Genomic DNA, 21,438 nt, shown 5'->3' with positions numbered 1-21,438 from the left:
CCTCATATTACTCATCTTCCATCTGCTTGGAAGGCAAACCCTTCAGGGCGTCAACATGTTAATCTTAGTTTGAAGAATGTGCAGAGACAAGATAGCAGCATTCCTACACTCAAGTGCTAATAGCACTTTTCATCAGTTCTTTGATCTGAGGACAAATTGCAGGTGAATAAAGCACTGGCTGTGCTAAAAAGACAAGGGATACTCTGTGCTGTCACTGTTTTTTTGTTCCTCTTCTGGTTCTTTAGCTTTCACAAATAACAGAACTTGGCTCATTGATGCCTAAACCATTTCCTTTTATCATTTTGACTTCACAAGGTCTGCAAGAATAGTTGTATTGAGCTAGCAGGCTTGGACCCTGTATGGCAAGCTTTCCCAGTTATTTGCATTACAGCATGTCTCAGATGAGCCAGGTGCAGCACACCTGAGCACAGCTGTCGTCTTCTCGCCTTGACACACCAGCCCTGCTATACACAGACACACAGGGACGTGCACATAACTAACACAGGTCTACGCACTCTCCCTGCACACTGAAGAGGCTGCCCACACACTAAAGGACACTTTCATAAACAATGCAGTGTGGAATGCAGTATGCTTTAAAGTGAAATATATAATCGTCAGTGCTTCTTCCTCTGAGAACACACGGCTGTGCATGCCGAGGCTGTACTTCCAACAGCATGCCCTGGTAGCTCATCTGATGGGACACAGAGAGATGCACTGATGAGGCTGCAGCAATCCAAAGCATTCTAAGAAGTGGTTACTCTGTCCTGGAGGCGGGAGGCAGCCATAATATTCATTTGTCATCTCTGTCAGTATGATTCATGCTGAGCCTCAAGGGCAAACTCTTTGCTATCAGAAGCCACAAAGGAAAGTAGCAGCAATAACTGTCCCCCTTTGGGACACATACCTCAGCTCTGTAAGGAATCTTGCTGATGTCAAGAGAGATATGAAGTCCACCTCCTAGATTTGTATACTAGGTAAGTCTGTTCTGGTCTGATGAAGGAGTATTTGAATGTGTAAAGACACCAAACATGGTAGCTGTAAATGATTTTTTCTTCACATGTTCCTAGACAACACTGTAACTGCTATGACTATCTCTTGCCTGTGAGGGTTTTAGATCAGAATGTGTTCTTAAGAACACTCATGGGATCATCTGGTTTCATACATACATAACTCTCTGTTGCACAGTAATAGCTTCTAAGTTTTGAGTCTTGCCAGTATGATGAAATTCTTGATAATGTTACCACTGAAGTTAAAGCAGAAGGAAAAGGATATTTGAAAATCTATTTCCATACACTGATATACAGAATTCAAACCCAGATTTTATTAAATTCTCAAACTGCAACTGAAAAGTTCCCCAGCAGCTTTACATGCTTCCTAATGAACCAGAGCAGACCTACTCTATCGTAGAACAAACAGTATGACTTTGTGGCACCTCAGGGAGGCAAACATCAATTGCATGATAAGCTTATGTTCTGTGTACCCTAAAAGCAAGGGTGAATCTTCAGCTTGAATGGCAAAGTGTTCAAAACAGATGCATGCATTGGAATGTTAAGAAAGCAAAACCAACCAAACAAGAAAGACAACTGAGTAATTAAAATGTTAGCCCAGCAATAATTTTCAGCCCTTTCAGCTCCTCAGGACTCGATGTTTTCTTTCACTTTAAGGAATTAAATCTTTGCTATCCAAAGCAAAATACAGTTCAGTGATTCGGTGGCAGTTCTTTTAAATTCTCCTTAAGGCCCAGTTGAGGCCACAGGTACATTTCTGCATGTTTTAGGACAGAGCTCTTCAAATGGCAAACTGGCCAGTACTACTTTGTCTGTCAGGTGGTCATCCTGGAAGGCAACACTATGGGAAATGCCTTCTTAGGGTTTTTGATAATAAAACAGGAAGACGGATAGAAAATGGCAGATGAGCTATTCCTTACACAAGACCATCACCATTTCCCACCACATCTGAAGCATTCCTGAGAGTAACCACCTGGAAAATGATGTCCATTCATCTTTCTGTCTTCCTTATATGTGGCTACCCTCAGAGTCTCCCAGGAAAGAATGGACTTTATTGAAGACCTCCTTCCTGTCCAAGGATTTCTCTTGTGTAAACTGAATGAGCTTTCTCTTCCTCAGCTTTCCTCATCTCTGGACATGCCTCTCTATCAACTATGCCAGATTTAACATCCTTCCCAACAAAGTTCTTCAATTTGAGCTAGAAGGAAGGTGCTGCTAAGGTGGCTGAGAAATTTGTGATGTGAAAATCATTTGCACTCAGTAAACTCAATTAATGACCACACTTAGAGATCTATACTACTGTAATCAGATTGACTGAACAGATTTCTTAAGCCTAACATTGACAAGACCTTTAAAGTCTAAATGTTGTCAGTGACACAAGAGAAATTCCTTGTCCAATGAAACAGGCCCCTGGCAACAGCTCACCAATCCATTCAACTCTTTGTCCACTAACCCCTCTGCAGCCTGTGATAGCACCGTGTGATTAAGCAGGTTCAGCCAGTCAGAGGATGGTTATTTGTCTGCTTAGCCAATTTTTGAAACTGAAAGAAGATAAAAGCAAGAAACTCTAGCCAAACCAGAGTATATCCTGATCCCAGATCAAACACATTCTGCAGTGCTGGTAAGTGCCAGTATCTGAATAGAAACAACTCTTGCAATGCCTCTTGTCAGCTGTGGTCTGATGTTTGCTGACGAGGCATACACAGGGCTCAACTCCTCCAATTTGCTAATTTACATGAAACAGAGTTGAAGCAGACTCGTGGGGAGGAGTGAATAAACTTCTTCTATCTTGTCCCAAGCTACTTCTGCAGTGTACTTAAACACAGATGAATTCTTAGGAAGTGAGTTATCTCACAACTCCATAGCAATTACCTATGAACAAGCTTTTCCCTCACAGTAGACTTGAGATGGCTGAGCTGACTTGCACAGAAGGATAAACACCGCTGTGCACAAGGACAACTTCTGCAAAGTAGGTGAGCTGCGTTCAGCTTCCGGCCCACCTCATCTTGCTGGGCCATATTCACAATACTGCCAGTCCACTACTTCTTACCAGCAAGGACTCTACTTTCAAAAGCAGATCATTGCAACCAAAGCCACAATTTCATAAAATAAAAAAGCTCCTGCTCACCTGGTGAGGTCTGCTTAATTACACGCACGATCTGCTCATTTCTGGGATCCAAGTAGCTCATCTTACTGATATACTCCAGAGCTGCCTCAATGCTTCTGCTGCCCGTCTGCTTCAGTGCTCGGACAGCCATCTCCTGTGCAAAACAAACAAGAATTGAATCACATCAAGACAAAACCCAAGCACTGGACTGCAGGCTAGAAAGCAGTGATCATTCTCACATTTATAGAAACATTTTATAATTCAATACACAGAATTCAATACATAGAATAAACCAGGTTGGAAGAGACCTTCAAGATCATCGCGTCCAACCCATCAACCAATCCAACACCACCCAAACAACTAACCCACAGCACCAAGCACCCCAACAAGTCTTCCCCTGAAAACCTCCAATGATGGTGACTCCACCACCTCCCCAGGCAGCCCATTCCAATGGGCAATCACTCTTTCTGTATAGAACTTTTTCCTAACATCTAGCCTGAACCTCCCCTAGCGCAGCCTGAGACTGTGTCCTCTTGTCCTGGTACTGGCTGCCTGGGAGAAGAGACCAACATCCTATTCACAATTCACACCAGATCACAGCAGTCTGAAGCCAAGTGGACTCATATTTTGCAAACATTTGCATGCCTTATACAAATCAGAAATTAAAAGAATAAAAGAGCAAAAGCCACGACCTACCCAAACTCTGGCAACTATAGAAGTGTCAAATGGAAATGTGTACCTTAAATGTCCTTAAAATAAGTTCTGAATCAGGTCTGTCAGAGGCAGCATGGTTTGACATAAGATGAAACAGAATGGAAATTTTAGCTTTTGGTATTTGAGAGCATGTCTCTTAGTCATACCTGAACACTTTGAAAGCTTTACCCTTTCAGAGATGCCACAAGAAGCCGATAAGGCAGGGGTTGATCTCTGTTTACTAAAGTCAATGGAGAAGAAAGACTGTTTTCACTACAGCTGGGATATCATTCACTACCTGTTTGGAGAATGACTCTAGGCACAGTGGACTGCATGTCACTGGTTAGTCTTTTTAGTTGTATTTTATTGGGTACAAATGGATCACTGAAAAGTTGATATGAGTGCCAGACCTACAACCTGTAAACTAAAACTGGGGCAAACATGAATGTTCCAGTTAAACTACTCTAATACAACCATGGTTATCATCCCCTGCTCTACAACCAGCAAGACACACACTCCTGCAGATTGTTTATACTTCTACTTATGGCTCAAGTATATAGGATGCCTCTCAACAACAACTCCAGCCTTCAGTTGCAAAGCAAAACTCATGAATCCTCAAACAAGGCTGTATGGCCTTTTCTGAAACGATGGAGGAACTGACATTCAGAGCTTTAGTGTTGAATTCAACTAACTGAACTTTACTCATCAAAAATTAAAACATAAAATAGATATAACAGGAACTAAACTGATCTTTGGTGACAGAAGATTGGAGGACTGATTTGAACTGGACTCCTAGCTCTTAGAGGGCAAAAGTTGGATGAAATGAACATAAGCATCAAAGACTCGCCTGCAAATGTCAGATATCGTATCATCTTGCCACTTTATTGCCATTTTTAGGGATGGGCCATCTGTCATCACAACCTGCCCACTGAGTGCTGAATCAGATGGAGTTTATGACTTCTTGGCTTGGTTTACTGATTGCAGATGTGTTGGCTGGGTTGGCACAAATGCACTGCTCTCCCACAGGTCAGTTCTGCGCACTGGCTAACAGTCAGGTAGCCTCAACATGTATGTCCTTTCTCCATGCCATCAGCAGCAAAGAGCAACATTGCTCAGCTGAACTGCAATTATTGCAAGTATCACTAATTGCTTACTTAGAAAGGGAGGATCATGTCAGATGACATTAATTCACATTTAGAACAGAGCCACACGCTGGCACTTGGCATTTTGCTTTGCTTAGCTCAGTCCCCTCCTACTCCCCTCAAAATGGCAGCATTTTCTCCATTACTCAGAGGTTCTGCTTGGGGAATAGCTATAGCAAGTCTGAATATTTTTCATACAATTTATGACTCATAATTCATAGAAAGGCAGTAGTTGGTTTCACATTTCCTATAGCTGAAATATTTCACTGGCATCAACACATTACTAAGGGCAATTTTAAGTCAACAGAAAACTATTATGTATGAAGGAAAGAATTTCCCAGAATGTGTTTTTCCCCTCTTTCTTTTTTCTTCTTCTGGTTAAATTTCTAAAGTATTAACAAATTCACATCCTAGTGCTCAGCATTCTCATCACCCAGGGACTCTGGGCTTTACAGCCCAGTTCCACAGGGCTGCTAACACACTCTGCCCATTTACACCAGCTAGATCTAGTCTTAGGTCACAAGTCTTAAAGTTTCCTCAATCGAATGCGCTCCATATGCACATTTGGACTAGCTTGGATGTTGTTTGGGCCTTTTATGCTTTGTCTGCTGTGGAGTACCAAGAGTACAAATACTTGGTATTCATACTAAATACTTGGTATTTAATGGTACTTAATGATTAATAAAATAGCCCATAAAATAACCCATAAAATGTGTTTCTCCTGTTCTTAGCTTTGTTGGCTGTAAACAATTCCAAAGGGCTAAAATAGGTCAGCACCATAGTGACAGCTCTGAAAACATTCCTCTCACCTCAGTACTGTTGCACTACTTTCTCCTTTTTTGCCTGTCAGAAACACAGAATAGACGTGACACTGTTGATGAAGCTGCACATCCTACGTTCAGTAGATATTGTAGGGGATTCATATTTAAGCTCCAGTGGGAATAATAGGAGAGGAAAACCCCAGGTACATCTCACAGTGGTCTGTACAATAACCTAAGGGGGTCAGCAAGAGCTTGGGACCTACAGATGTGTCTCCCACAATCTCACCCCTGCAAGCCCCCAGTGCTGCAGCAGCCCTGTGCTCCAGATTACTGCCTCTCATCTTTCATCAGGTCAGCTCCCACCCTCCAAAGGGTTTGCTCATTACATACCCTGTTTGCTTAGCATTTACATTATTGCTGGAAAAAATGAAGCAAGTTTTTTGCAGTTCAAAAGAACACCTGTGATTCCCTGTACGCCCTCCCATACCACTGGCCATTTCTCTCACAGCTAACTTGAGATACACATAAAGACCCAGTTTCTCATGCCAGTGGGCAAAGCCTTGCATCACTTCCATGCACATGGAGAGTGACCAACAAAAGATAAACATTTCGTATGCAAAAAGAAAGGGCTTTTCTCAGAATCAAATCACATACAATTCTCCACCCAGGAAGCAAACTCCCTCTGGAAGCATGCAATACTCCAGGACAGTAGAGGTCAACAAGAAGCTCCAGCACTGCTACAGAATCACTTTGGTTGGAAGAGAACTGGCTTCTGCCTCCTCTGCATTGGTCTTCCAATCACCATCCTTGGTGCCTACAGCCCTCTCCTCTCTGGTAGCCGCATGAATAGAGCTCTACTCGCTCCAGCATCTTTTCATTAGGGATGAGGGACAAGATGACGTATGGCTGAGGCTCACAGAGGGTGTGCTCTGTGCTCAAGGCAGCTACTGACTAATGGGGCATGATGGCCCTGTCCTTTCTATAAGAAATGCAGTGATCTGCTGAGCAAGAGAGCATGGCTGGGATGAGGCAGTGAGAAGGGCAGGCCTCCAGAAGCCTGATGAAGGGGAAGCTGGCTCCCTGCTGGCAGCAGGGGCCAGAGGCTGGGCTGCATTTGCAGAAAACTGAAATAAGGACTGTTTTGAAGGATGGGAAGAAGGGTATGAGGTGGATTAAGCACTGACAGCAATTACCCTTGTTGGAGAGCAGAAGCTTAAGTGAGATGGAGGGTGTTTGTGAGAAGCAGCAAATGTCTTAAGGAGAAGAGAAATCAAAGCTGACATCTTTCAGACTGATAATGTAGACAGTAGACAGGCTGAGGAAACAAGAGGACAGACACTGGGCAAGGATAAAAGCATGCAGCTACACAGCTAGAGCTGTAGTGATTTTACACCACTCTAACATAAGTACGTTTGAGAAAGAGATAGGAAAAAAGACCAGAAACGAGACCTGGAAAAAAGAAAATCTGCTCAGAGCAGTATCCAACACCAAAGCATTCAAATAGGCACAGGATCAAATCCAGCTCCCATTGAGGTCAACAAAGATTTCTCCATTAACTGCAAGGTACACTGCACCAGGCCCTCCGCTTCAGACCGTTTCCTTTTCACCAGGCCAAAGCCTGTCAGCTGCAGTATGGTTTGAGAAACCTGGCCACTGGCTGCGCTCTGCTAACCCCACAGCCAGCTGTCAGGCCGCAGGGAGAAACACAAGCTGCTGGCAGCACGCACAGAAATCACAAGGGAACAGAGCGGTCCTGGCCCCAACTCATTCTTTGCATTCTGTGTATTCCCTGCAGAGGATTCAAACATCTCTTTTTGCAGAGCTTTTATGCACCTTTTTTGCTTTGAGACATCACTAGTGGTTGGTGCAAAAAAAAGACAAACCAGAAAAAGTAAAGGTGAAAGGCTGCAAGGGGAAAACATGCTGTTACAATTAACTCTAATAATTTAGCAATTAATGTTACAGCTGCAATATTAAAATGAGGTTTTAATGGTCAGCTGTAGTTCTGAACAGATCTAATGGAAAACCAAAGTCAGGCCATGAACCATAAAGCAGTTTGAGGCAGCTCTGCAGGATCCCAAATGTCTGGGTTCTCAGTGAAAAATGGGGAGGGGGCTGTTTCCCAGTTGGTTCCTACAGTGGGCTACCTGAACCAGACAGCTGCATGGTCAACACGCTCTACATTATTTCCCCAGCCTTGCACTGATAAAAGGCAGCTTTCCATGAGATTTCAAGCTTTTGCTAGAAGGAAGGACACCTTTGTGCTCAGATGCTCAACAGGGAAAATCCTTGTTTGATGGTAAACAGATATTTGGATGTGTGCACATACAGACTTCATCTCGCTCTGCAGGCAATGTGAAAGGCTTTCCCCACGTTACCCTCTCGCCTGGCTGTACTCCACCAGCGTTGGCAGAGGCTTGCGTTCTTGCTGTACTACAGGGTTGTCCAGCAACATTTTTCATTCAGAAAGCTCCTTGTTGCCAAGATGCATTTATCATCCAAGTGAAGATTGCACAAGAGGTTACAATAAGTAAGACTTTTTCCCAAGAACATTGTGTCTGAAGGACACAATAGGTCCTCCAAGATTTGGCAAGAGCAATTAATTGCTAACAACAACAAAAATTAATTGCTTGCTTTCCATTCACAAACAAGGATGGGCGACAGATGCAGGAAACAGATATAAGTCCCCTGCGGAAGGGAAAAAAAACCAAAGTTCATGCCGGAAGAGATGATCCAGAATTGATTACAAACCTTTCTATGATAGCCCACCATTGCAGGAATTTTCATTCATTATTTTAGACATGCAAAGCCTAAGACATTCCGGAAGGTATATATCCAATACGCTCCGTCAGGACTGCTGCAGCCCCCAGGAACAGAAACAGTTATTTTGTAATATTCTCTCTCTCTGCCTATTTTCTAATTGGATGCTTCATGCAATTCTGTGCTCCTCCTTTGCCTGTTTTCAGGTTACTGACACCAGGGGCTAAATTTTGCCCACAACTTCCCATGCCTAACTATAAGCCTGATTAAAATGTTCTAGCCACATAATTAAGAAACTATCCTGAGAATCATTAGTGCTCATCTGTTTTGGTGTATCAAAGAAGCAGGAAACCTAATGAGTGACCATTTGTTTTCTGCAGGACCACTTAGTCCATTCATAAACCACATAACCCACTCAGAATGGAGATCTACCCCAAGGCTAGTTAAAAGTTTTCTGCCCCCACTGCTCCTGTTATGAAGCTCCTCCAAAGTTATACTGCTCTGGCAGTGATAAAACTCCCTCTTACTTTCATCCCAAACTACACAAGGGCATTTTATTCCCTCAACCTTTAGTTTTGATTCCTTTTAACTTTAGCACAGCTCTGCTAAGGGATGCTTTCAGCTTGGCCTTCTGGGCTAAACAAAACACATTCTTTTTCACCCCTTGTGAAATAGGCTCTTAATTCTCTTTATGGCTATAGTAATCCATCTCTGTATTGAGAAAGATCAGACTGGGACATGGCTTTGATATGAACTGTACACACCATCTTGATGACATGCAAACACTAGTGGAAGAGTTACCGTTGTGGTAAAGTCATCCCTTTCCTTTGTTGATTTCAGCAGAGGAAGTTTGACTTTGGAGCTTTAATTCTGGCTTTTAGCCCTTGCTTACAGCATTTCTACCCTTTATGCTCCTGAATTTCTTTTCAGTTCCGGTAGCACTCCAGCCCTGGAGGTCATTGTTTTGGTCAGTCGCTCCAGCCCAGCTTTGCACTGACTCTCCATTCACACTGTACATTGTCAAGGTGCTTCCTCTTTTTTTTTTTTTTCCCTTTCTTTGGTGGTGTTTGTTTTTGTTTTTATTTTGTTTTCTTTTAAAATTTTAATACCAGACTTATGTTTTTAGTATCTTTATCAATGATCTGGACAAGGGGATTGAATGCATCCTCAGTAAGTTTAGAGATGACACTAAGCTGGGAGGGAGCGTTGATCTGCTTGAGAGTAGGAGGGCTCTCAAGGGATGTGGACAGACTGGATCCATGGGCTGTGGACAGTTGTGTAAGATTCAACAAGCCCCAGTGACAGGTCCTGCACTTGGGTCAAACAGTCCCATGCAACTATACAGGTTTGAGGAAGAGTGGATGGAAAGCTACCCGGGGAAGACCTGGGGGTGTTGATGGAATACAAGCCAGCAGTGTGCCCAGGTGGCCAAGAAGCATCCCGGCCTGTATTGGGAACAGCACGACAAGCAGGACCAAGGGAGAGATTGTATCCTTTGTACTCAGTGCTGGTGAGGCCACACCTTGAATATTGTGTCAGTTTTGTGCTCCTCACTACAAGAAGGACATTGAGGTGCCGATGCATGTCCAGAGAATGGCAAAGTTGGTGAAGGGCCTAGAGAACAAGCCTGAGGAGAAGCAGCTGAGGGAAATGGGATGGTTTAGTCTGTAGAAAAAGGAAGCTGAAGGGAGACCTTACTGATCTCTACAACTACCTGAAAGGAGATTGTAGCAAGGTAGGTGTCAGTCTCTTCTCCCTTAGTAACAAGTGACAGGACAAAAGGAAATGGCCTCAAATTGCACCAGTGAAGGTTTGGATTGGATATTAGGAAAAATTTCTTCACTGTAAGGGTTATCAGACACTGGATTAGGCTCCTCCAGGGAGATGGCTGAATCCCCATCACTGGAGGTGTTTAGAAGATGCAGAGATGTGGTACTATGGGACGTGGTAGACTTCGTAGAGTTAGGTAACGATTGGACTCAATGATCATAAAGGTCTTTTCCAGATGACATGCTTCTGTGATTCTGCTAATGGAAAAAGTATGCAGAAGAGACACCCTGTAGCACATAAAGTTGGGGCACACAGAAAGAGAATCCGGAGAGGTGATGAAATGAGAGACTCACTAAGTTAAATCACCAATAAACAACTGAGTGTAAATTAGGAATTGGGAATTACAGGTAAGGAGCAACTTTAACCAGAAGGCTTTTATGCAACATTTTCAAGGGATATTTGAAGAACTAACAAAGGGAGTATGCCCAAAAGGTAGAGGGAGGTTTTTGGAAATGACACAATGTTCTGGTAAATGTCCTATCAGAAGAATAACACATACAAACAAAACCCACATGACATTTCCTGCTATGCCACTGCTTATTCTGCTTGCCTCCAAACTCTTTTAGTCCCCTGCAGAAGGCAGGTGTATTTACTGTTCTGTGTTTGTGCAGCATCCAGTACAATGGGGTCCTGCTGTTGTGTTTATGGCAGTATGACAGCTTATTATTGAAGTAAGATAACCAAGTCCAGTCCAAGATATTCAACTTGGAGTAGTAGGCAAAAAGATATTTGGCAGGATAAAATGTAAATTCTCCTTGGTCCCAGGATAGAAACTCTTGTACTGCTAACACCACAAATCAGTCCTGAAAGAAGGTAGCCATAACCCTCTAAGCCACAGGACATGGTGCATTTCCTATAGCTTACAGAAGAAATGAGGCAAAATAAAATAATAGTAGCTAGAGGCTGAGAGGTATATTTTGATGATCAAGATGATAGCTGTTCAAAATATTTATGGTATCTTTTCAGATTAAAACCAGCTCTGGATGATTAAAAAGCAAACAAATGACACAGGAAGATGAAGCCAACATTTGGAATTCATCATGTTAGGTTTTGTATTTTACTACCCCTAGAACTAATACAAAGTTCTTTGTAAGTATCACCAAAAAATCAAAATAAATGGGCCATCATGATGCTTCTCTACTGGTTTTCCTTAGATTCATGACTAATCAAAGCTACTGAAGTTCTTCCAAAAGAAGAAAAACTACTCCATAGGCTTAGGAGCAGAGTATTTATAAAGAACAACCACCATAACACCTTCACCAGCTTGGAAAGGGCAAGACAGAAAAAAACCAACCAAGAGCTAAGAACCATAACTGGAAACATGACATAGCTCCTTCATAGGTGCCTCAAAAGGCATCAGTTACCTCAGAATACTTTTGAGCACTATGCAATTTTTACCAAGAAGCAGTATGTAACTTATTTTGGGGGGCTTTGTTTGGGTTTTTCTGCTCTTGTTAATGTTCCCCCACTGCAGCTCTCTGAAAGATACCCTGTGTTTGGCCACGGGCATCTCGCAGAGGACGCATGCCATTCCGCCATGGTGCATTACAGCCCTTGTGCTCCACGAGTTGTTCAAATATGGCTCTTTGCATGGAAAGGAGAGATACAGGCTTCAGGCTATAAGCCAATCCAAGGACCCAAAGTTAAGACATTTGGAAATAAACCAAGCATGGCTGCTCAACATATTTCCAAACAAATGCTTGCAAAACGAGGGAGTATTTATAACAAGGCATCTTCAGACAAAGAGCATGTACGTAAACACTTCAAAAAGCTCTGATGAACTATTCGAGAGATGCAATCTGTTTGAAAGAAAAAACATGCATGCAATGTCAATTTTCAGATCCAACTGAAACATTTAACCAGACAACTCCTGTTGATGTCCCAGAGTCCACATGTGTAGGTACAGAAATAGAGATGTATGTGTGCATGTCTGTGCATGTGATTTTGTTGAAATTAACCCAATTTCAAGAAAGACTGTGGGCCATTCAAAAGCAATGTATTGAAAAAGATGTGACACTTTCTTTCATGAAGAAATAAGGCTCTTAACTGGATCTCCAGCCAGCCAGGACAAGTAATTGCATTATATATATGTACATCTATTATAGCATTTCCGGAAGCACATCAGGCTTTATGGAAAGGAGTTGGAAAGAGGAAGGCCTGCTGGAAGAGGTCCTGCCCTAGGCAACAAACCTGTGTTCTGCATGAAGCTCAACTGGAGCAGTTGCAAACAGGCAAGGAAAGAGAGACCACAGCATTAACAACAATAATGGAAAAAGAGTGAAAATAATCAAAAGCCATCCTGCATGCCCTCCCCCCCTGCCCTTTTTCTTTTCTCTCCAAGCAGACTGGGAAGCAAGAACAAAACTGAGCAGCTCTGTCCCAATCGGGACACAGGCATAACAGGAAGAGGAGCAGAGAGCCCCATCACAAAAGAAGCTTAATGGATAGACCTGAAGAACAGTGACAATGAGCCTGTTGGGTCCAACTCATCTGGCCTTAGAAAAAGCACATCTGTGGCTGAAAAGCTGGTGGTAGAAGCCTAGTTTCCACAGGTATTTGGTGGAGAGAGTGACACTGTTGGCACCCAAGATACATCATGCTGCTTAACCCAGAGGCTCTAACACCTCCTTCTGAATGCACCCACTCTTTCCCTCAATTTTTGAAGGAGCACAGGCTCCTAAGTTAGCAATCAAACTTGGCCAACACTAGCAGGCAGCAGTAGTATCTCCCCGAGTACAGAAAGACCCCAATCTGGAAAACACATGCTTTGCTCCAGATCTCACTTCAGAACAGAGGTGTAAGGAGTGAGTACACAGCATTCAGTTTTTAACACATTCAGTAGTCCAGGACTATTTATATACCAAAATTCAAGGGCTTGGTTTGCATTAATGGCGAAATAAAGGAGAGGGGGGGAAATGTGTATTTGTACATCTTCACTGCTCGCTTGTGCAGGGCTTGTACACTAGCTGCACAAATCCTTTCTAACATGAAGCCACCTGAAGCCTTCTGCAGCGTGCTGTGCCCTACACAAACACCAGGAAAGAATTCTATTCCAAAAAGCATTTCTTATTTAAAGCAGCACAAACAGTTGCATATACAGCCATAATTGTTCCTCATTATTTTTTAAGCCTGTTCACTGGAGAGCTATTTAAACTATTTAGAACTCAGCCTAACCAGATGACCCACAGTGGCTGCATCAACAGATAGAAAGTTGTACAAATCTCTCCTAATCTTTCTTCAGCATGGAAGCAGAGGGAACTCAAACCAGGAGCACTATTATGTGCAGGTTCAGAAATCTTATACTGAAGCCAGATCATGCTATATAAACAGCATTTATTAATCACTGCATTGTCAGGTTTATGTTACAGAGTAGCAAGGAAGGGCTTTAGTTACGTCGTGCATGTCTGAATGCACCTGCACATGCAAGTGTGTACATAGCAGCTTTCCAAAGGTGCTCTTTTACTTCCCTGAAATCCCCTCATGTTGGTTATAGGAACAACGAACTTTTCCCTCTCTGGACATTGTTTGTTAGCAGGTTCAGTCTGAGCTCCAGTTCTCTCCTGTCCCTCCTGACGGGCAGCCACTGTGATGACCTGTACTCTGCATTAAATAGGGAGGCTTGAGAGTTTCTGGTGTTCCCACAAGCCAAGCCAAAGCACGCCATGGCACTATTCATCAATATGTTTAATATTACTAAGGTAACATAACATCCCACAATAGCTTTTGAACTCTGAAGAAGAGGAAACAGTAATTAGGAAACAAATGAGTTGTCCCATATCAAGAATCATTATCTTTCTGTAATGTTCACTGAAAACCTCTTTCAAATTCCTGTTTATATTATTCAATAACTAGACACGTTAATCAAACACACCATCCCTTTTCCATACCAAGCCTTAACACTGGGCAAGCTCTGAGGCTTACCTTTTTAACTCAAAGAACAAGCGCTGCCCATCTCGTCCTCCAAATCAAATCCTTTCTACAGAGCAGAGAATCTAAGCCAGGGAAGAGCTTGTTACCAAGCCTCTGTATTTGATCCAAGTTGCTTAAATCTTGAATACAATACCTCCCCATCTCCCTGTCTTCCGCTCAGAGTAAAGCAGTCAAGTTGATGCAGCACTGAGTGGCAGGCTTTGCCAAAAGCTATTAGCAGGCAGTATCAGGTGTTACCACCTTTATAAATAGGAGGAAGACATGCATGGGACAAGAATCTTCAAATACTCAGTCACCATCTGGCTTGAAACCTTCCTCTGGATTGGAATGATTTGCATCCAGAAAGCAATAACGGATCCAGAAACTCAGTTCAGAATTAAGCTTGAAAAGACAAGAACAGGAAGCATTTCCCTGTTACTTCTTCATAAGGTACACTGAAATCATTAGGGGAGCAAGAGAGGTGCTGTGCATTTCACCAATGCAATCAGTATCACCCAACAAAATGGGCAGATTTCAGCCACACTAATTTCTCCTTACTCTACTCCTAGCCTTGTCTGACACAAATGAGTAAAACGTGCAAGTTTTGCCAACAGTGCTGACATTAATACCAATATAAGTATTAAAGGTCAGTTTAACAATAATAATATACACTACAGCAGCCAGTATGCAATCAATACAAGCTCTCAGGGGGAAAAAAAATCCTAGCAAGTTGCCTTCTGGAATTTATTGATTCCACTGAAATCTTGCAAACTCTCAACAGACTTAGAACACAGAAAGCATCTTCAGAGTTGAGGCAGAACTGGACACAATCGTGTGGGGGGAAAAAGCATTGCTGTTTTAAGAAAGACACCCCATTATAGCTGCCTTTCCAACTGTGCACCAGGATCCTCATACATGAAATCCAGCCACAAAAAAAAAGGCATCTGCTACTCTGCACTCTGGGGGTCCAGGAGAGTGCCTCTACACTCAAGGTGTGCAATCTTAAAAACCCAGAACTAAAACCCATCCTGATCCTGACAGAATGCATCTTAAATTATTAAATATATGAAGATGGCAGTTCCAGCAAAAGCATCACCTTTCAGTGTGAAGTCCACTTGCCATTTTAAAAGCACTATTTAAACTCTTATTTATTCCCTTGGAATCAGGTTCTTTCAGGTTATTTTGCCCAGGTGGGATGTTTTGTAGTCTTAGTTTTACACTTATTAGTAATCACGGCACATTTTCTGCAAGAGTAGCACACCATCCCTGCTGGCCCCCAGACCCACTTTTCACATACTGAACTGTCTGACCACATCCTTTTTTGAGACAGCAGCTTCTTACTCTATCAGAGCAAGTAAATCAAGCTGGATAGAATAGCAGCTCAGTGAAGGTTTCACGATGAGCTTATTCCTCTTCATTAGCAACAAGTGATGTGTTTGCTAATTTTATTGCACATGGGTTAGCCAAAAATGCACTTGGCTGGCATTACATTTACAATAACACTATTTGTGTATCAAAGCATGTTTTCCCAGTGGCTGAGGACACTACGATGAGGGTATCCCATTGCTCTTCCATCTACTATAAAGATGCACATATATTGAGTTATGTATAACAGAAGGTTTTTTTAACGCATATGCACAGAGCTTGCAAATGATTTCTTAGCCAGACTGGATACAAGGGACTTGTAAACTGTATTCAGATTCATCAAGAAGAGTTATGAATTTTGTTGTCCAGGAATAAAGCCCCAAAGCAAAGAATTGTGTCAAGGACTAGAAGAGCTTTTTGTGCTGCCAAAATCAGCCATTCCCTAGAAAGTTGCAGGGTGCTGCAAATTTGCAATGCTTTAGTACTGTTTAGTGCATTTCTCCACATCCAACTCTACAAACAGAAGTTTGCATCTATTTCTGTTACGTGTGCCTCTGTCATTTTTACAGAGCACTGCCTTCTTAGGGTATTACAACTTTTCTTACATTTCCTAAGATGTTAACATTTTAGGAGTGATACTCCTGTGCTTGTGGGTTGGTTTTGTTTCGTTTTGTTTTCCCTTAGGGGGTTTGGTTTGGTTTGGGTTTTTTTTTTAGTTTTAAAGCACTAGAACTTTCAAGTGTTGCTTTAAAGCCTCTTCTTCAAGGCAAGAAAAATTCAAATAAAGACAGTACAATTAAGTTGCCCGTGCATTTTCAGGGTCAAACACTAATATAATTTCCAAACAAGGTTCAAGCATATTCCTAACATGGCCTTCAGAAGTTCAGGAGAGCTGTGTTCCCCTTAATTTTCCTTTGGCACGTACTTGAATAGAACTATAAAACCTCCATGATATCTGGTTGGAATGCATTACCACTCAACTGTTCTCTCCCTTGAGTATTTATACCACAATGGGACCCCAACTGACATCAAGCAGAAATGCAGAGTCAAAAAGAAAAAAAAAATCTGCAAAATACAGCTCCTCTGTGAGACAAATGAAGGCTACTTCTCTCTCAGCTCACAGTCCAACATAACATGTCTCACGTGACTGGAGGAACATCTGGGTTTTATCTTGAGATTCCTAGTATTTTTCAGTACAGACACATACACAAGCAGAATGCAAGTGTGCTGAGCAAGACAACTTGGCATATTTATTGCTCAAAAAGCAGGAAGATGCAGAACATTTAGGTACAGTATTACTTTAACAGTTGGCATTTTTTAATGTTATGTATTAGCTACGATGCTGTATATATACTTTAAATTATCATTCAAAACTATAATAAAAAGGCATTTACCTTTTAACATTTTTAATCAATATGTTCAACCTTGTAACACAATACACTCAAACTCTGCAGCACTAGGGATCTCATTAGACATTTTCCAGAGGTCTCCATGCAGAGCTTAGTTCCATTAACTCTATCAAATACACATGTATAACTACAGGTTCAAAAATAAGAATTCCTAAACACCACCCACTGCCACTTAATGATTTTTAATACTACAAAAGTACCCCTTTGTACCGAATGCTTGATACTACTGCTAGTCACTGCAGCATTCTGCAGTTGCAAGATAAAACTCTCAAATCTACCAGTGCTAGAGGCAAAAAAAAAAAAAAACAAACCAGAAAAAGAGAAAGAAAACCCCAGCTGGATAAAATATCTTAAGGTCAGGCTTTTTACATGTAAAGCAGCCGCAGCAAAATTATTCACATTCTTAGCACATAGCTGACCGGGACAAGATTCCACAGAGAGGTAAACAATTCCCCCGAGAGAGCAGCTGCATCTTCCTCAGCTTGGGAGCTACAAAGGGGAGGGAGAAATGCCCACTGGGGTGCCCAAAACTAGCCAGAAGTGGGAAGAAAATGAAAGACTGCTGCTGCTTTATGGTAATGCGTCAGATGGCCTTTCTTTTTCTGTGTTCAGTAAGAACACAAAAGTGTAAAGAGAATTATTAAAAACAAACAACAAAACCAATAAAAAAAAAATCAGTTGATAACACATACTTTGATCTATGTCCTAGAAGAACCTTGTAAGAGCAGTCATCCATGTCCAGTTCAACATAAAAGAACAGGAGGAGAAATATTAGATAATATTGAACAGAACAACTAAAGAATACAGTCATCTATCTGGCTTTGCTTTTTATTGTGTAATTATTTTCAAAAGTATATTTTGAAAATACAGTAACATTCCTTTCTAGGTTTCCATAATATCTCCCTTAAATTGGCCTTGTTTTATCTGGAATTTCCTTAACAGCATCTTTACTCAGTTCACCCTGATGTTATTTCTGTTGGCTGCCAGCCAAGCAGCACACTTTAACAGTCAAGACACACAGTACTGAAGAAATATCTTTCTTGCTCCTCTCCATTTATGTGCAAAGGCTGTGATAGGTATTTTAGGTTGTAAGAAAATAAATCCTCTTTCAAGATCCTCTTTAATGCCATCCCCTTAATGTTAGTATCTTCACGCAAGCCTACCATTATCCATCAATGAGACCAGCTGCAACATGAAAAATTACTTAACACTAGTTTCAGCATTCATAACTTAACAGTAATTACATATCATTCACCTGCAAGTGTGCCAGCAGAAAACTACTGCATGTCCCTGACTGCCTCTCACTGTTCCCTGTGCCAGAGATATGACCTGTTTCCCTCTTGCTTGACCACACTGCAGTTCACTCACTGACGGAGACAACTGGGTTAGTATAAACCTATGAATTAGCTGTGGAAGCTAACTCAGCTCATTTTTACCCAACTGAGGTGGGGTTAACTCCAGCAGCAGCTCGGCTCGGGCAGTAAGACCTGGGTGAGGGGAAGAGTAAGAAGAGACCTCACTGAGCAGATGGCTGTCTCTGAAGCACAGCTGGAAGCAGAAGAACACGCGAGCGCAGGCTGAGCTTTCTCTCAGCATTTCCTCTGATGGTGGTTGACAGCCAAGGCAGCTGCTACGCTCTCAACTTCTCTTTTCTTTTCTGTGCCCCCTTGTGATACCCCCAAATTGTTCCTGTGTCACTCCCACCTTCCCCAAAAAGTTATTTTTAACCTGGATTAACTCCCTGATTGGTCTCTGCTCAGCTCCGCAAACACTGTGCTGGCACAGCTTGTGGGAATGAACCAGAGAGGAATGAGTAGGAAGACAGGACCTCTTGGAGCCCCAGCCCAGAAGTCTCCTCATATCAACCTACAAACTTCCTATGTGAATGGAATAAAGTTGTGATATCTCAGATCATAAGGTTTCTCTCTCTCTTCCCCTCTCCCACCCTGTTCTGCTGCCTTAAGACAGTGTTTAATTGAAGGATTTTGTGTGCTGGTGTCATATTAGGTTTAACCAGCTAATCCCTCTCTTTCTTGTGCAGTTATCACCTAATATTTCAAGGCAACAAAAGGACATTTTTCAGAAATACATTTGATCATCTTAACAAGATGTAGCCATGGGGAAACAGTCTTACATGGTGTGCTATAAATCAGCACATTAGACAAGTCATTTTAAACCGCAGGAGGAAGAAAAAAATATCTCACTGTACCGAGCCAGTAAAAACCCTGTTACACTGACTCTAGATGATATTGGACCTATTCCATAATAACTATATTTCTTTGGAAAATATATTTTGAACTGTAAAGAAGTCTGAACTTGATTAGACTAAAACGAAGAAGAGGGAGGAAAGCAGAGCAGAGGACATGATTCCACTTATCCTTCCTCCGCAGCTGAAGTCACAGAAGAAATCTTGAGAAAGCAGACAAAGAAACCAGTCCCTTGACCAAGTCACTCAGTGTTGACACGTTTACTTGTTGCCAGTAATCCTGGCAGTGGATCAGTGTTCCTCACAATGTTCCTCCCTCTTTCAAGCCTTTACTTAAACTTTCATGAGACTTGTTCCCCAGTGCTCTCAGCCTACATCACTTGATAGGAGAACAACTGGAAATTGTTTTTCAGGTTTCATTATTATTACAGCATATACTCAGCTGCATGAATACTGTTCAAAGACAGCAACGTGTTTCTTCTGAGATCTTTAAAGGTGCAAAATATTTGGAAACCAGTAAAATATGAGTAATCACTTTTCTTCCTTGAGAAAGCATTCTTAAGAGTCAGGTCTGCAGCAAAATCATGCTAGGCAAAATTCTTCTCAAGTATTTCAGACATGGCACGAAGCCTGCCCAGTGCTTTGAGAGGGTAACACCAACAGTAACAAGCACAATGCTACAGGATAGTGTGGAAGGAAGGCTTCAGAAACTAGGAGGCAGCAATATGCAGTAGTGCACCAGTGTATGTCTGTTTCTGGATGATGTAGAAAAAAAATATTTTCTCTGCACCTTTCTGACAAAACTGACAAAGATAAGGATACATGTCTGGTTAGGTAAATAAGTTCCAAGTTCCTAAAACTCTCCTGTGAGAACTGGGTGGAGACAGTACTCCTGCACTACAGGTTCATGAGCAGATCTGTGTTCATACTCTTTGAGCACACCAAGCCCAAACCAAAGCTAAGCATCTACAGTAATGACACATGGAAACGGTCCCTGTATTTTAATGATTGACTTCATGCTACATCAGTAAGGTCTGAAAGGTTGTCTTGGAGCTCCAGAGAAATGCTCTTTCCTCACTTCTATTATGCATGCATCTTCCTTGGGTTCCTGTGTATGTGCACACTGCCTTGGATAATGCTGTGAGACACAAAATTAGAGAGGCAACGATTCCTGAACAGCAGCATTCAAGAAGACACTCAGCTTCCAACATCAACATTCACTTCCTGTAACAAGCATTGCAATTGTCTATTCCTTTCCACTAAGGCATTCATCAGCTTTTAGAATTGTTGACATTGATTATTTTTCATCAAGCTTTCCAGTATCTGCCACCATCTTCACAGATTAACCTCAGAGGCCAATGATAAACAAGCTTAGAAGTACATAAACATTAGAGAACTATGTTTGAAAACCTAAAATTAGGCTTTTTTTTTTTTCCACAACTGAAATCTGTAGGATTTATGAACCAGAACATGCAATATCTGAGATGTTGGAACTATCCAAAGTACTGCCAAGCAAAGAAAACAGTAATATAGTAGTTCCATATGCAGCCTATTATTTGAGTGACTACAGTGATTCTTGTATATCAATTTTAATAGTCTTTTTTCAGCTTTCAGCTCATCTCTGCAAAGGGGTAGAACTAAGAATCTAGAGTAGAAGTAATCAAACCTATAATAATGACAGCCTACATCTTATTCCATTTCCTAAATGCCAAATGAGCTTCCAGCAAGTATTACAATGCTCCTAAGCATTGCTGCCAAGCAGCTTCTGCATTCTTTCTAACCTGAAGCATATGGGCTGGGACATCCCACAGTCTGACCCCTCATTTACTCCTGCTATAAATATTTAACCACATTTGCAATACAACTTCAAGCTCTCCTCTTGAAGAACATTAAGTAAGCAGACAGTAAGAACAGCAGAGATATATATGTGAACAACAGAAACACTAAATATGATTATGCTTTTCTCTTCTCCATGCTGTAACCTTCCTACATGTTTACCCAGGAACACCAGCCCAGGTTTTACCATCTTCTGGGAAAAGGCTTCATATTCTGCAGTGATGTTGCTACACACAGATTAACTGTGGCTTTGTATTTGATTATTGCTGTGATGGAGCAATGCAGATGTGAAACTCCAGGTGAACTCCAAAACCCTTGTTAGTAATTTTCACTGGGTACATGTTCCATACCACACCAAGCTTTTCTCCCATTCTAACATGCAGGTCATAGAGCAAAGATCCTATTCTGCCATG

General features: G+C 41.8%; 1 protein-coding gene across 1 annotated transcript in view; it reads right to left on the bottom strand.

Moving 5' to 3' along the window:
* LATS2 (large tumor suppressor kinase 2) overlaps window positions 1–21,438 on the bottom strand; it is a 52,202-nt gene that overhangs the window by 10,263 nt on the left and 20,501 nt on the right. The window contains exon 3 of the mRNA XM_009903983.2: window positions 3,136–3,268. Within this exon, the coding sequence (XP_009902285.1) occupies window positions 3,136–3,268 (133 nt within the window). The remainder of the gene's footprint in view (window positions 1–3,135; window positions 3,269–21,438) is intronic.

This window comes from Dryobates pubescens, chromosome 10, assembly GCF_014839835.1.
Source record: "Dryobates pubescens isolate bDryPub1 chromosome 10, bDryPub1.pri, whole genome shotgun sequence".
NCBI lineage: Eukaryota > Metazoa > Chordata > Aves > Piciformes > Picidae > Dryobates > Dryobates pubescens.
Note: the sequence above shows the minus strand (reverse complement) of the source record. Positions and strands in the feature narration are given on the sequence as shown.